General features: G+C 42.9%; 1 protein-coding gene across 1 annotated transcript in view; it reads left to right on the forward strand.

Annotated features, from left to right (window-relative positions):
• Nucleotides 1–16,969, forward strand: part of depdc5 (DEP domain containing 5, GATOR1 subcomplex subunit) — a 257,419-nt gene that overhangs the window by 28,640 nt on the left and 211,810 nt on the right. The window contains exons 8-11 of the mRNA XM_088000284.1: nucleotides 1,514–1,592; nucleotides 4,854–4,915; nucleotides 9,621–9,690; nucleotides 14,755–14,827. Coding sequence (XP_087856410.1) covers nucleotides 1,514–1,592; nucleotides 4,854–4,915; nucleotides 9,621–9,690; nucleotides 14,755–14,827 — 284 coding nt within the window. The remainder of the gene's footprint in view (nucleotides 1–1,513; nucleotides 1,593–4,853; nucleotides 4,916–9,620; nucleotides 9,691–14,754; nucleotides 14,828–16,969) is intronic.

Raw genomic sequence — 16,969 nt, forward strand, 5'->3', positions numbered from 1 at the left:
TAGTCAGTCACAGTTTCCTTTCATGAAACCATACTTACTCTGCTTAATTAGATTGATTGTCCAAATGTTTCGCTATAACTTCCTAAATAATTAATTCCAACACTTCTCCAACAACAGATGTTAGGCAAATCAGCCTATAGTTACCTGCTTTTTGCCTCCTTCCCTTTTTGAATATCAATAGTAGTTTTCCAATCCTCTGCTACTACTTCAGAATCCAAGGATATTTGGAAAATTACAAACAACGTATCCACTGTCTCTGAAGCTACCTATTTTAGGATCTTAGGAATCAAGCCACCAGGGCCAGGGGACTTATCTGCCTTTAACCCCACTAGTTTATCTTATGCTACTTTTCTCGTGATAGCGCTTAATTGCAATTTTAATGGGATGTTCAAAGTATCTTCCACTGTAAAATATTTGTTTCACTCGTCTGATATTTTCTTGTTCCCCATAATCAGCTCCCCAGATTAGTTTTCTATAGGGCCGATGTACACTCTGACCTCGCTCTTCCTTTTTCAGTATCCGTTAGAGGATTGTGAATGTTTGAAGTTCTCTACCCAGAGATTTGTGGAGGCTAGGTCACAAAGGATTTGAAGAGGACCTAGACAGATTTGTGCAATACCGAGGAGTTGCAGAGGGCTGTGAGAAGCTGGCAGAAAAGGGGAGTTGAGGCCTGGGCCAGATCAGCCATGATCTTATCGAATGGATGAACAGTCGTGAGGGGCTGAATGGCCTACTCCTGCTCCTAGTCCTTATGACCTCAACTAAAGTCTTACCATTTTTGAGAAGAGGCTTAAGTATTATTAGGAGTTGCTCTTGCTACTGCTGTGAGATCATACTTGAGGGACTTTGGGGAAAAAAGACCTCACATTATGGAAACCCCAGCAATATAGAGTCATACAGCACAGAAACACACCCTTCGGTCCAACTCGTCCACGCCGACCAGATATTCTAAGTTAATTTTAGTCCCGTTTTCCAGCGTTTCCTTCCAAACCCCTCCTATTCATATACCCATGTAGACACCTTTTAAATGTTGTAATTGTACCCAGCTCCTCCGGAAGTTATTCCATACGTGCACCACCCTCTGTATGGAAAACATTGTCCCTTAGGTCCCTTTTATATCTTTCTACTTTCACTTTAAACCTCTCCTCTAGTTTGGCAATCGCTTACCCTAGGAAAAGGACCTCGACTATTCATCCGATCCATACCCCCCCATGATTTTATACACCTCTATCGGGTCACCCGTCAGCCTCTGACGCCACAGGGAAAATAGCCCCAGCCTGTTCAGCCTCTCCAGCAGGAGATATTAAAGGACAGGTCTAACGGAACAGGATTAAGGTCAGGTAGCAAGTTTGGCAGATGTAAGAATTGGAACTTAACGCAGGGGGTTTCCCGCGAAATGTATAACGGTGGGAAAGGATTGAGCCCAGGGTTTGTGGTTTGTGATGTTCAGGAGGAGGTTCAGAGTACAGGAAATGGTTACATTGTGACTAATGTTATTGGTGCTCTTCTCTAGGTGGTATTCCGATCCACCTCTGCCATGGTCTATATTTTCATCCAGATGAGCTGTGAGATGTGGGACTTTGACATCTATGGTAAGACATTTTCCAAATAAATTATGCTGTATTACTGCACTGAAACAAATACAGCACCATTCAACAGGCACGCCTTCTCTGGCTGTGTGTTTGTGATACTGTAATTTGATTTTAAATTGATCAGTGGGCCATGAATTTTAAATGTTCTTTATTCTGATGGGGGAGGGTTTTTTTTTACTGTTCGTGTGGATAATTTGGTTCAATCTTGCGCTTTCCTCCTGCAGACAACCTGGGTAAGGTCCACAGGGTGGGTGAGAGAGAGAGAGCGAGGAGGTAAAGTGGCAAACTAACGAAAAAACCAGAAAGACATTGGTGATGCCTCTTCTGGTGTACTGTTATAGGAAGGATACTATTAAACTGGAGGGGATTCAGAAGAGATTTACAGAGGCTGGATGGGCTGGGACTTTTGTTCACTGGAGCATAGGAGATTGAGCGGTGAACTTAAGAGTGTTACGACGTGGCGGTGAACCCTTCTGATAATTAAACCAAACACCCAGAAAAGCTCATCTCATCTCGTAACCTATTAAAATATGAGTGACAGGGAACTCACAAATTCCACTAGTTAAAGAAAATAACATCAAGTTATTATTTAAACTTGAACATTAAGCAACAATTCACAATTCTAAGCCACCCCCTTTCTCTTAACTGCTTACTATCTGCCTCCAACTCTATAACAATATGCTGTTCCAATAAGACACTTATTAGAATTACATCAACTTAATTTTATAACCACATAGCAGCTGTCGTCTTGTCTTTCTTCTTCCGGCTGAGGATCTCCCTGGGTCATCGTCTTTCTTTCCACTGCGAAAATGTTATATATGAAAAGGTACCTTTGATAGAGAGTGTTTCCTCCTTTCTTGGAGAGCAAGGTGTTAGCTCTCCAGGCGTTGTTGTCTCAATAGCAGTTGCTTTCTGACCAATTTTCATATTGACACATTTTATACTCCCCTAACATTGGATCGATTCATTGGTTCGATGTGGCAAAACAATAAATTCAAACCTGATTGGGTTTTAGTATCCTAGGGCATAATTTACACTGGTTAGATTCAAATTGTTGTCAAAACAGCAACCAAAGCTCCGGTATCCATTTCACAGCCAAATGTTACATATTTTCAATTTTCCAGTCCACTCTAGGACTGCCATCTCGTCCTATACGCAGGTGTTTGTAATCTCTCAGTTCGGAACAGCATTCACTCTCTCTTACAGGTACAGTCCAGCCTTCAACTTCCTAACAAGAGGTTTATAAATCATGAGGGGTATAGATAAGGTGAATGGCAGGTGTCTTTTCTCTTGGGTGGGGGAATTCAAGACAAGGGGGCATACTTTGAAGGTGGGAGGAGAAATATTTGAAGACATGAGAGGCAGTTTTTTCACAGACAGCGGTTCATGTGTGGAATGAGCATCCAGCGGAAGTCTTGGATGCAGGCACAGTTACAACTTTTTAAAAGATATTTCGGTAAGTACATGAATAAGAAATGTTTCAAGGGATATGGGCAGATATGTCGGATAGTTGAGTCGGGGATTATGATCAGCATGGACTGGTTGGACCGAAGGGTTTCTGTGCTGTGTGATTCTATGACTGTAGATGCTGGAAACCAGAATCAAAAAACAAAAAAAAAACAGAAATTGGTCAGAAAACTCAGCAGCTCTGACAGCAGCTGTGGAGAGAAATCAGAGTTAACGTTTCAGGTCGAGTGACCCTTCTAGCAGCCCTGGGATACTTAGCCGATATTTAGTCAAAGTGCAGCCTAAACTGATCTTATTTGGTGTTCTCAAAGAATAAACGCTTCTCTGAAGTGTTCATGAAAATAAATAGCGGTGTTGTCGCTGGCCCAGTAAGCCAGAAGCCCAGGCTAAAGTTGTGAGGAAACCGGGTACAACTCATCCCACTGCATCTGGTGGAATTTAAATCTCATTCATTACGTTGAAATTGAACTCTCAGCCAGAGGACCATCGATTGCTGTGAAAGCGAGTCTGTTTTAGGGAAGGAAATCTGCCACCTTTACCCAGTCTGCCCTGTATGTGACACAGGACAATGCAATTGACTAATTATTGAATGCCTTTCTAGGCATACCTCATCTTGGTGAGATCATACTTGGAGTATAGCGGGCAGTTTTGGTCTTCCTACCCAAGAGAGGTTATATGTGCCATGGAGGGAGTGCAGCAGAGGCTCTCTAGGCTGATACTAGAAATGGAAGGACTGTCATATGAAGAGATAATGGTTTGCCTGGTCCTGTATTCACTGGAATTTGGAAGAGTAGGAGAGGATTATAGTGGTAGAGGCGGGTGAAATGACAACATTTAAAAGACATGTGGGCAGGTACGTGGATGGGAAAGGCTGAGAAGGATATGGGCCAAATGGGACTAGTTCAGTTTAGGAAACCTGGTCAGCGTGGACGAAGGGCCTGTTTCCGTGCTGTTGGACTCTATCTGATTGAAAATGTATAAAATTCCAGCAGGGATGGACAGACTGGATGCTGAGGGAATGTTTCCCCTGGTTGGGGAGTTTAGAACACGGTCTCAGGAAACAAAGTAGGCCATAGATGAGGGAGCATTTCTTCACCCAGAGCTTGGTCATCCCATGGAATTCACTGTTACAGAAGGCTGTAGATGCGAAATCACTTGAGTATATTGAAGAAGGCATTGATCTTTTTTTTTTAAAGGCTTCAGACGTCTGGAGAGAAAGCAGAGATATGGTATTAAGATAGGGGATCAACCATGATCATACTGATTATGGGAGTGCATTCAAAGGGCCAGTTGGCCTACTGCTGGGCAATATGTGCTAGTCTGGTCAGTGACACTTGTATCCCAAGCAAGAGCAGGCTTTTAAAAAGCTTTCTGCAGAATACTGACAATGTCGCTTGCGTTTTCATGGTAATTTAGCCCGAATGTGAAGCTATTTCCTTACTTTTTCTGTATTTGTATAAAATGAGAAGACAAGAGGTTACTCATTTGGTAGAAATTCAGATAGTTAAAATACTCCTTATGAATTGTATGAACTTTTTTTTGTTATGTAGGCAAATTATTACAAGATAGTAATTTGCATTTGGGTAGTTTATCATCTGCCTCTGTCATTGTTTTGAAGTCTTCTCACAATCCCAGACTGTGTGGAACCCATTTGGGCTGTGGGTTGGATTAGTGCCCTGACAGTAAAGGTATTGAGCCCTAGACTGATGAGGATGGTAGGGATTGAGAAAAGGAAGGTTGCAGATGTTTCTTCTAATATTTTACTGTTCAGTACCATATTTCTTCCTTTTTTAGGTGATTTGTACTTTGAGAAGGCTGTGAATGGTTTCCTCTCTGACCTCTTCGCCAAATGGAAGGTATAAAAATACAGTGGGAGCGTAGCATGGAATGTGAATGTGTGGGGAAGTTGGAGTCAGTTTTACATATACAACGTTTCTGTGTTTTTATACAATACCTTTGTACAGTATTAGGTAACTGATATCAAGTTAACAACATTGTTGTTAATAATTCACTAAATTCTCTTCAGACCTTGAATTTTCATATTTTTTCTATTGTTCTTTCCCGGAATTGGGGTCGAGGCATAGTTCTATAATGCCACCAACTTCTTGATAGCTGCTTTTCCTACTCTGCTCAACGGACATTCTTAATGTGTGTCTCAGTGTTGAGGTTAGAGTTTAGTGCTATAGACAATAGGTGCAGGAGAGGGCCATTCTGCCCTTCGAGCCAGCACCACCATTCATTATGATAATGGCTGATCATCCTCAATCAGTATCCTGTTCCTGCCTTATCCCCATAACCCTTGATTCCACTATCCTTAAGAGCTCAGACCCCTAAGGGTCTGATTATACCCTCTCTTGAGGCTATAGTGTTCCAATTGCTAATATGTCGGATGTAACAGTTTCATTATTTTCCTAGTTTAAATTAAGAAAGACTTTAATGTTACCTATTACCTTATTTCTTTATTTTTCTACTTATTCTATAAAGTAATGCTTAACTTTTTAACTCTACCTCATACTACTTTAGACCTACGTTTTTTTGTACCTAGATGCCTTTGTATCTAAGATGGCGCCCTTGTGTGTTGACATTGTACACTTTTCACTGTATTCTTGTACTTCTGTACTTGGGTACGCATGACAATAAAATCGAAATCTAAACAGGCAGTCAGTCCTTCACTGCTGTCTCTTCCCAGGTCTCCTTCAGCATCCTGGGATGGTTTTGGGTTGCTGGGATATGCTCAGTCTCTATATGGTATCTCCAGGGGCCATGCTGAGATCTGTGGCTCAGTGGTTAGCACTGCTGCCTCACAGTGCCAGGAACCCGGGTTCGATTCTACCCTCGGGCAACTTTGTGTGGCGTTTGCACATTCTCCCTGTGTCAGCATGTGGGTTTGCTCTAGTTTCCTCCTATGGTCCAAAGATGTGCAGATTGGGTGGATTAGCCACGGCAAATGTGAAACTTTTTGAGGTGTTTTATAGAAGAGCTAGGAGGAGTAGGCCATTCAGCCCTTCGAGCCTGCTCCATCATTTAATACAATTATGGCTGATCTCAACTTGGCTTCAACCCCACTTTCCTGCCCGCTAACCCTTTAAGCCACTACTCATTAAAAATCTGTCTACCTCCTTCTTAATATCGTTAAAGGGATTATCGTGGAGAAATTGATGGTTCCTCAATTCAGCAACCCTGGAGTGTCAGAGGTTGAGGGCTGACCTTATAGAGGTTGATAAAATCATCAGTGGCATGGATAGAATAAATAGACAAGGTCTTTTCCCTGGGGTGGGGTAGTCCAGAATTAGAGGGCATAGGTTTAGGGGGAAGAGGGGAAAGATATAAAAGAGACTTAAGAGGCAACGTTTTCCCTCAGAGGATGGTGCGTGTATGGAATGAGCTGCCAGAGGATGTGGTGGAGGCTGGTACAATTACAACATTTAAGAGGCATTTGGATGGGTATATGAATAGGAAGGATTTGGAGGGATGTGGGCGGGGTGCTGGCAGGTGGGACTAGATTGGGTTGGGATCATCTGGTCGGCATGGACGGGTTGGACCGAAGGGTCTGTTTCCAAGCTGTACATCTCTATGACTCTGAGCTCTGATTGCCAGCGTCCTCTGCTTTTGGAAGAGGCTAGTCCAGCGTTGGTTTGGATGTTACCGCATTCCCTTGGTTCTCGAACAGGATTTGAGGATAGCAAACGGGGATCTGTAGCCGAGCATCGTGGTAGGGAAAATGCAAGAATCTGTCTTCTGGGACATCGTAATTTTTGGTTATGCAGAATAAACATAGAATTTAGGAAGAGGAAAGAGTTGTTTGACAAATTATATGTTGTAAGTTTTTGGAGGTTGTAACTGGGAGCATTATAAAGCACTGCTGCCTCACAGTGCCAGGGACCCAAGTTTGATTCCAGCCTCTGTATGGAGTTTGCACGTTCTCCCCATATCTGTGTGGGTTTCCTCCCACAGTCCAAAGGTGTACAAGTTAAGTGGGCCGGTTATGCTAAATTGCCCATAGTGTCCAGGAGTGTGTAAGTTAGGTGGATTAGCTGTGGGAAATGCAGGGTTACAGGAACAGGGTGGGGGGGGGGGCTGGTGAGACTGGTTGTGATGCTCTTTGGAGAGTTGGTGTGGACATGTTGGGCCGAATGGCCTGTTTCAACACTGTAGGGATTCTAGAAGATTGTAAAAAGAGGATACCTGTGAATGTGATGTATCATTTGATAAAAATCATTGGTATTGCTGGTTATTTAGTGACATTAATGATAGATGGACAGATAACAGATTTAAGCAGATTATTTTCCAAAGCTGTAATGTTATGGACTAGACCAGACCAAACCCCTCAAAACATATTAAAAAGGTAGCCTAGACCCTAACTACTTCTTATTGTAAAGGTAAATGCGAGGTGCTGTGTTCCAGATTTAATTTTGACTGGTCAAACTACTCAATGTTAAGCAACATACAATTTACTCAAACACTATAGTTAAAGTACAACAAAAGAAAAAGGAACTTGGAATAACAACTCAGTTAGGAACAGAACCTAACAGAATAATGGATTATGTTACCACTAAACAGTAACTGTTCTAATGTAGTAACATCTCATAAACACCCTCTTGGCAAAAGACAAATTGAGAAACCAGATGTGTAACTCCAGTCCAGGAGGAAAGAGCATTAAAAGACAATTCTGAGAGAAATAGAGAACTCTAGCTTTCAGCTGGAGCAGAGAGAAATGTGGGAGCGTTTTGACACCCCAGCAACTTTCCCTGAAAGCTAAAACTAAAGATCCTGGTTCTTTGGGAGTTTGGTCACACCCCACTCAGGCTGCTTCTATTGTTCGAACTTTATAAAAATCCCCAAAGCCCCTCGAGCTGTGTACTAGCTAGCGAGTTTTGAGAAGATTTGTAGCTCAGGTTGAGGTTCTGGATGTAAGTTTGCTCGTTGATTTTCATTTTCAGACGTTTCGTCACCATGCTAGGTAACATCAGCGAGCCTCCGATGAAGCACTGGTGTTAGTGATCTGCTTTCTATTTATCTGTTTTAGATTTCCTTGGGTTGGTGATGTCATTTGCTGTCCTTTTTCTCAGAGGGTGGTAAATGGGCTCCAAGTCGATGTGTACTAGCTTTCTAACTAGAATGCTCAGCATCTCTGTCTTTAAAGCTCTCTTTAAAATAAACCTCTTAAAGCCTCAGTATTTTCATAGTAAGCAGCAGGGTGTTGCAGAGATCATTGCTTGGCTTTGGATGTACATTAACAGCTGAGATGATCAAATGTAATGTGCCCATGTTTTGCTGATGAGTCAGCGTTGGGAGAGTAAGCTGTAGGCGGTCACACATTAATTGTAAAGGGATATGGACAGATTGGGTGAGGGCGCATGAAATATGAATAAGTGTGAGGTGATCCACTGCAGAAGAAAAAAAATGTTTAAAAAGCAGAATTTTTTCTAAATGGTGAGATAATGGGGAAATGTTAACATTCGTAGAGACTTGAGCGCATGAATCATAGAAGGTTAGCACATAGGGACAGGAAGCATTTAGAAAAGCAAATGATTTGAGCTTTAATACGAACAGATTGCTGTAATAGTGCAGTAATTGGTGAGACCACACACTGTGTACTTTGTACAGTTTGGTCTCGCTACCTGATGTAGGGTATACTAGACTTGAAGCAAATTCAGTGAAGCTTCACAGGCTGACTCCTAGGTCCTTGTGCAATGAGGTGATAGCGAAGAAATTGGGTTAGTTCTCAGGAATTTAACAGAATCTGAGGTGACCACATTGAAACATACTAAGCATGTTTGTTTATGAACTTGATAGGCTACAGGTTGTGAGGATGTTGCCTGTAGCTGGGGAGTCTAGAAATAAGGGCCACAGACTCAGAATGAGGGAGTCAACCTTTTGAAAGGTTGTGAATCTCTAAGATATTTTATCCCAGAGAGCGGTAGGTGCTGAGGTATTGAATCGATTCAAAGCAGAAATTGCTAAATTTTTGGAAACTGAGGGAAATGAGGAATTTAGGGATGTGAGAGACTGGAATTGAGATCGAAGCTGTGATGATAGCGATTGGATAAGCAGGCTCTTACTTCTGTATTTTATGCTCTGCAGCATGGAATAATGGGATCAGCTGTTCCTTGAGTATAGCTAATCGTGTGGTGCCCAAGCATTCTAATTAGAAAGTTAGTACACATCGACTTGGGCCCCATTTACCACCCAGTGAGAAAAAGGACAGCACATGACATCGCCAACTTGAGGGAAGCTAAACACAAATAGAAAGTGGGTCACTAACACCAGTGCTTCACCGGAGGCTCAATGAAGCTGTTACCTAGTATGGTGACAAAACATCTGAAAATGAACCTTCCAGCTCAACGAGCAAACCTACATCCAGAACTTCAACCTTAGCTACAAATCTTCTCAAAACTTACTATCTAGCACATAGTTTGAGAGGCCTTGAGGATTTTTTGAATAAATAGTCAAAAATGTTTAATCTTGCTGTACGGATTTATATCACACTCTAAGAGCCGTAGCACACAATATAGACTCTGCACTATGAAATTTCACTTTATTCCTCTCTTTTGATTTTAGGATAAAAATTGCAGCCATGAAGTGACAGTGGTTTTATTTTCCAGAACTTTCTATGATGGCAAGTCTCTGGGTGAGTTGGTCCTCTTTGTCAGTGGTAAGCTCTGAGTTAAGAATTGGCCAAATATTCTATCAATATGCTGTTCCTGTTACATATATTTAGCAATTGTTCATCTCAAGGACTCTCACACTAATATAATTTGTTGGTTGTAATTTGTTGCAACTTCGGAAGTTAAGTGCGGAGAAATCCATAATTGATTCAAAAACAAAGTTAAATTGCTTCTAGTCCTATAAAACTGTTGCAGTGTGAAACCTAAATCTTTGATTAATGTTACTGTTTTGCAGTTCATTATATTTTGCAAAGTCATTAAGAAATTAATTGATGTTTTGGGCCAATTTCTTCAAAAGTTACAACATCTCCGATTTTTTTTTATTGTCACAAATTAGAGCAGAAGTATCTTTGCTTTTTATTTTAAGAAAAGTTCTCTATATCCGAAGTTCCTGCCACAGATAAAGAGCAGTGAGCTCCATGCCGCTCGGCCTTGTGGATGTTTATGGCTCTGTTTTGCGGCATGCTTGCTTTAGAATCGAGAGGGTTGTGATTTTGCTGCAGGACTCGAAATTAAAATGCAGCTTAACACTGAGGGGGCTCACAATGTCAGAGAGGTTGGCTTTCTGAGGTTCCACTGCCTGTTAGGGTATATATATATAGAGATTCAATCACATCGCTTGAAGACAGGCCATCCTTGCAATGCTCCAGCCAATATCAAAAACCAGGAAGGAGGGGAGACTCATGGAAGGAAATAGGAAAAAGTAGAGTGAAGGTTCATTCGTCCCTTTATCGGGTTGAAATGGTGAGGTCAGCAGACATCCAGTACGAGAACCACAGATGTTTGTGGCATAGAGTCATAGAGATGTACAGCACAGAAACAGACCCTTCGGTCCAATTCATCCATGACAACCAGATATCCTAACCTAATCTACTCCCTTTTGCCAGCATTTGGCCCATCTCCCTCTTAAACCCTTTGAATTCATATACCCATCCAGATGCCTTTTAAATGCTGTATTTGTACCAGCGTCCACCATTTCCCCTGGCAGCTCATTCCGTACATGCACCGCCCTCTGTGTGAAAAAGTTACCCCTGAGGTGTCTTGTATATCTTCCCCCTCTCACCTTAAACCTATGCCCTCTAGTTTTGGACTCCCCAACCCTGGGAAAAGTCCTTGGCTATTCACTGTATCCACGCCCCTGATGAATTTATAAATCACCCCTCAGCCTCGATGCTTCAAGGAAAATAACCCCCAGCCGATTCAGCCTCTCCCACAATGGCTGAAACCCTCCAACCTCAGAGGGGGAGATAGTTTGGCCCATCGTGTCAGTGCAAGCCCTTTTGAGGATAAACAGTCCAAAAGTACAACCATGCTCCATCCCTATCCACTGTGACTTTCCCATTCCAAATATTTATCCCATTTTTTCTTAATATTGCTTTGACCTCCGCCTTGGGCCCATACCCTGTGACGAAACATGATGAACAGTGATAATAAACTTGTTGTACCTATTCTCCCTTTCTCAGTGTGAACTCATGCCCTCTTAGGTTTTTTTCTAAGTCACTCTGCAGAAATTGTTTGCTATTTTTGAATGTTTATGATAAATCTCTCCGTAACTACCTCTGTTTACTGTGGTAATAGCCAGATTACCTGGAGTGTCCCTTTTCTAAATTATGTTTACTTGCTTCTTGAACCTGCTTTCCTGATAATGTAATGCCATACTGTAATGGTGTACCCACACTCATATTGTGTGTCAGTGGATATGCAGTTTGAGATGCTGCACGTCATTGTCAACTGCTTTCACATTTTCCTGAAACAAACTCTCTGTCAAAACACATCTTTCAGTATCTACACTTTGAGTACAGTCTCCTAGGCTGTTGGGCAGAGTTTTAAGATTTTTATCAGCGGGTATGCAGTTAGAAGGTAGAGTTAGGGACTGTAAAATTCCCTGGGTGGTCTTCTGCCAATCTTCATCCCACCCCTGACCTGACCAAAATGTAAGGGGCAAGGTCTAGGACTGCCCACTCACCCAGGTGAGGCCTCAAGGCCTGCTTCCTGCCCAGTCACAATATATTTGCTGGCGGGGTAGTTTCTGCGCTCTCAAGGAGGGAGCCTCCTTTACTGGCCCCCTTTGCAAATTGGGTAATCCCATCATCCCCTCCTTACACACAGTCAGCCCAGGCCACGAACAGCACCTTTCCTGTCTGACTTTGCCATCGCCATCCCCCCATCCCCCCACCCTCCCACACGGTCAATTCATTACCTCGCCACCCCCTCCCGTCCCTGCACCAACCTGATCTTGTGAAACCTTGCACTTTTCTGGGGTTTATCCCAAGTGAGGACTTGATGCTTCGTGGAGCATCATGATGAGTTCCCCCTCGGACTGTTTGAATGGTGGTGGCTTGGGAAACTTTACCACCTGCAAAGCAGTATCCACTGTCATTCCTGATAGTGTTCTGCTTCTTGCATCGATAGCCCAGCAACCAATTCTGACCTTTTCTCCAGCTCTCTCTACCGTTTGTTAGACCCTTTTATTCCATGTCGCCCGTCAGGTTCAATAATGTGTTCGCTTCTGTCGCAATCTCAGTTTATGGTAGCACTGGACACATTGGATCTCAGAGTGATACCTGAATCGAGAGATCATGGGTTTTATTTTTGCAGTTTGGTTACTGTGATGTTTTGTCACTGAACATATTCACTCCAGATTGCTAATATCCTTTTAGTAAAAAAAAACACGACTTTATTTCAGAACTTTAAAGAAAAGTCTATCTATTTGTAAGACAGCTTAGAAATGTTATATAAACAGCAAGAAGGAAAAAAAAATCAACCCTTTCCCCAACAATATCCTTTACAGATACTGAGAACAATTGTGTAAAAGAGTCACTGGACCCAAAATGTTAGCTCTGCTTTCTGTCCACAGATGCTGCCAGACCTGCTGAGTTTTCCCAGTAATTTCTGATTTTTGTTGCTGATTTCCAGCATCCACGGTTCTTTGGTTTTTTTTTGTAAATCAATCACTTCTGCAAAAGACTCAGTCATACTGTAGCTTTAATAAATTTCTGTTCTCCTTCATTGATTACCTCACGCAATTATATTGCAGCAGCCCATTAATTATATCTGGAATTATGGACTATAAAGCGTGCCCACAGCAAATATTGCAACTGTACGTCCTTCTTGAGCAAAGTTGGCTCTCTCACAATTGGATGAGACCGTGTGGATATTTAAAAAGACAATTTTTCAGAAATGGTCTGAGTTTCTGTTGCCTCTTCTCCGACATTGTTAATCAGTTCAGCCTGCAGCCATCACAGCTCAATGTAATATCCACCTCCGATTCTGTGCGATTTTGAAACCCAGTATTTCCACAGTTTTTCTTTTCCCTGCTGTAATACACCCAATTACTTACAAACACTGTATTTAAAACTGATGCAAAATCTTCATTTAATACCTCTTCGGTAATTTTACCCTCTTGGATTGGATGTCTTCCTTCACTCCTGCATTCCCCTACCTATTCTTTGTAATCTATAAAAGGCCTAACCTTCACATGCATCTTGAGCTTTTTATAAAGACTTTTCCTTTCTCTCCCTGTCTACTGCTCTTCCTTCGTTCCTGATGATTTTATTCAGTGTCAGGAACCCTGGTTTTATCATTACACCCTTCTCTTAAGTTAGCTTAGGTTTATCTCCAGAATACAATGGTTTGACAAAACCCATCTTGCATTACATCAGCACTTTATCCAGCTGCTGTTTGTAAGTTTTCCACCGCTGTTATTTCAGCCCATTAGCTAACCATACTGTTCGCTTACTCTGCACGGTATGTAATAGAGGTAACGGCAGTGGGGTTGGTGTTTCCTATCAGCGAGAGAGCCGGGGAGATCACTGTGTCACATCTTTGAGGCACAGCCTGCTGTAGTAAGTGCCATTCCCTAAACTGGACAGCATTGGGCATTTCCCAGATGAGTCAGAGGCCAACAGCACTACTGGCAGGCAGTGGCTGCAGCCAGTATGACACCTTACCAGAGGCTGAGTACTGTATTGTCATTGGATCCCAGACCTCTGGTGAGTGAAAGCAGGGCAGGGGGGAATGTGGGGATAAGCAGCATTATCATAGAGTCATAGGGCACAGAAACAGACCCTTCGGTCCTACTAGACCACGCTGACCATGTTCCCAAACTTAAACTATTCCCACCTCTCTGCGCTTGGCCCATATCCCTCCAAACATTTCTTATTCATGTACTTATCGAAGTGTCTTTTAAGTGTTGTAATAGTACCCTCATCCACCACTTCCTCTGGCAGTTCATTCCACACATGAGCCACATTCTGTGTCTTTAAAAAAGTTAGCCCTTATGCCTTTGTAAAATCTTTCTCCTCTCCCCTTCAAATATGCCCCCTAGTTTTGAACTCACCCACTTTAGGGAAAAGACCTTTGCCTTATCTGTGCCCCAATAATGTTATAACCCTCTAAGATCAGCCTTCAACCTCCCCCTCTCCAGTGAAGCAAGTTCCAGCCTGTTTTTATAACTTAAACCCGCCATCTTTTTCTGTTTTTACATAGGACTATCGTGATTGTTCTTCTCTGCCAGTTCTCCAGTGTCGCATTAGCTATTTAGAAGACCATAGACATAGGAGTAGAAGTAGGCCATTCAGCCCATCGAGCCTGCTCTGCCATTCAGTGCGATCGTGGCTCATCTGGTAATCCTCATCTCCACTTTCCCGCCTTTTCCGCATAGCCCATGATTCCCTGATGGATTAAAATGGCCTATCTCAGCCTTGACAATACCTAATAACCCCACCTCAACAGAATTCCACAGATTTACAACATCTTGAGAGAAGAAATTCCTCCTCATCTCTGTCTTAATTGTGCCACGCTCTTGGATCTTTGGCTAAGGAACTGCTCCTTTCTCGGATTTATACCTGTCCTGGATAAATTCTAAGCAGCATTTCCTCACTCTCACTCTGTTTTACAACAGTTTGCTTCAGACAGAGTGCCCAGTTTTACAGCATTCCCATCTTTTAACAGTGCCCCAGTGCTGTGTCTTGCCTCCACTGTTTGTTCACACGTCTGTGCTGACAGGCTGTTTCTCTTTGTTACAGACGAGTTCCCCGACAGTCATCGACCCTCCATTCAGGTGGATCATGAGGGCAGGTTCTACGAAGACTTTTATAAGTGAGTCTTATTTGTGATTTTCCTTTTTGTTGTCCAGCCCAGCTCTGTGTGGCCTCTTGAGTGAAAGCTTGGCTGAGAGTTACTGGAAGAAACGGTGTCCAAACAGAAGTGACTCAGACATCAGAACATCTGAGTGGACAGCAGCAGATCCTTTACAGTGCTGTTTTCCGTCTGTTGTGGGTGTGTGAACTATTTATCCAGGTGACAGTGAGGTCTGCAGATGCTGGCGATCAGAGTGGAGAGAGTGTGTTTCTGGAAAAGCACAACGGGTCAGGCAGCATCCGAGGAGCAGGAAAATCGACGTTTCAGGCCAGAGCCCTTCATGAGGAATTCTGAAACATCAATTCTCCTGCTTCTCAGATGCTGCCTGACTTGCTGTGCTTTTCTAGCAACACCGTCTCAACTCGAGCTATTTAACAAACTGGTCTTGATTGTATTTTGGTTTAACTTTATAATGTTGCTGTGAAGATAAATTCAGTTCAGAGTCCCAGAGAGAGATCAGTAACTGAGATGACAATTGATTGGAATAATCAGTGATTCAGCTGCTTTGGGAGCTTTGAATTACCACGTACCACGTGAGTTTTAAGTCAGTGGAAACCACTTGACACATGCGGTTGTCGTTTACTCCTTGTGTTCGGATGGTCATCATCCAGCTGAGACTGACCTGACTAATAGACGGAACAGCTATCATGATTCCCACACCAAGTGGGAAGTCGCTCCTTTGAGGAGTTAGCTTTATTTGCAGACACCTGGCGCACTAGTCTGAGGAGGCGGAGACTGTAAGTCATTCCTTTTCCCCCTCTCTGTCATTGTATTTGCCTTGATTTCTTGATGTGACTCATGCATAGATTCGTGCCTGTCTATCTCAGACTCTTTCTTGGCCTACTGGCCTGGTCTCTTGTTAGATCTGGAGGCCTGGCCCAGCCATCCAGATAAATCCGAAAACTGCAGCAACGTGAACAAATGAGGGTGAAACAGAAAACTGAAGCCCACAAGGATGCAACAGAGGGTCTGACTGGCTCCAACAAGAGATTGGCCAATGGAGTATCTGGAAATGATTGGAGCCAACCTCATGGACCATGTGGAGCGGCTGAAAATAAAGACACCAGATAGATTGCTGCGGCTTTGTCTGGGATTGGTTTTATTTGAAGGGTCAGATGAGACCAGGAATGGAACCAACCACTCCCTGGTCATAGCATTAACACTGTAAGTAAAGTACAGCACACGGGGGGCACAGGGTGGGGAGTAAAGCCGACTGACCTCCTGCTGTTCTGTACATCACTGACCATGCTGAGCAGCTAGAGAGGGCACGTACTTTTCAGTAGATTGCATATGCTCACGTGGTTGAATATTTTGGTGAGATTAATCAAAGGCAGGAACTGCAGTGGTCTCCTTTGTTCACAGTATTTCTCTTGTAACCACTGGACTGATCATATGGAATGGCCACTCGTGATCCTATTTACTATATTTAAATATTTCTATGTCTAATTGGTGGAATCTCTCTTGTAGTTAATGAGGGCAGCTTTGAATCAATGCTGACTTCTATCACAGTGATATTAGACTTCCATCCGTCAGCATTTTCCATTCCTATATGCCGAGTGTTGGGTGCAGTGTTTTAGATCACATCATAAAGTGTGTTCAATCTCACTTCTGTGAGGAGACCTGTTCAGATTGAGTCTTGGAATTGTTGATTTTGACCTCGGCAGGGAGTTTGACTGATACTGAGAAGACGATGGTGTCTGTTTTAAATGAGCATCCTTTAAGGATGGTGTCCTAGCCCAGGAGGACAGCAAGGAGTGATTGGTTTTATAGGCGATGTGTTGTAGCTCCATGTGTTGTGAATGTTGTTCGGAAGTCAGGTCTGCTGGTCCAGTTGATGCCAATCCCCTGATCTTGGGGGTTTCTGGGACACCTTGTGGTTTAGTTTTTTTTCTGAGAGAAGGTTTTATTTCCACACAAACTTTGAGCAGCAAAGCTCACGTGGTCTCAGTCCACGTGGTTCCGAGCTATGATAGCAGGGGCAGAAGGGCAGTGACTCATGCTGCACATTCAGCCTTACGTCAAATGTCATTCATTTAACATTGTCACGAATGAACTGCAAGGCAATTTGAATAAGTGTTGGTTAACTTGGAGGATGTGTGG

The sequence above is a fragment of the Chiloscyllium plagiosum genome, unplaced genomic scaffold, assembly GCF_037043375.1.
Source record: "Chiloscyllium plagiosum isolate Xiang-an unplaced genomic scaffold, Cpla_swu_hap1 HiC_scaffold_24, whole genome shotgun sequence".
NCBI lineage: Eukaryota > Metazoa > Chordata > Chondrichthyes > Orectolobiformes > Hemiscylliidae > Chiloscyllium > Chiloscyllium plagiosum.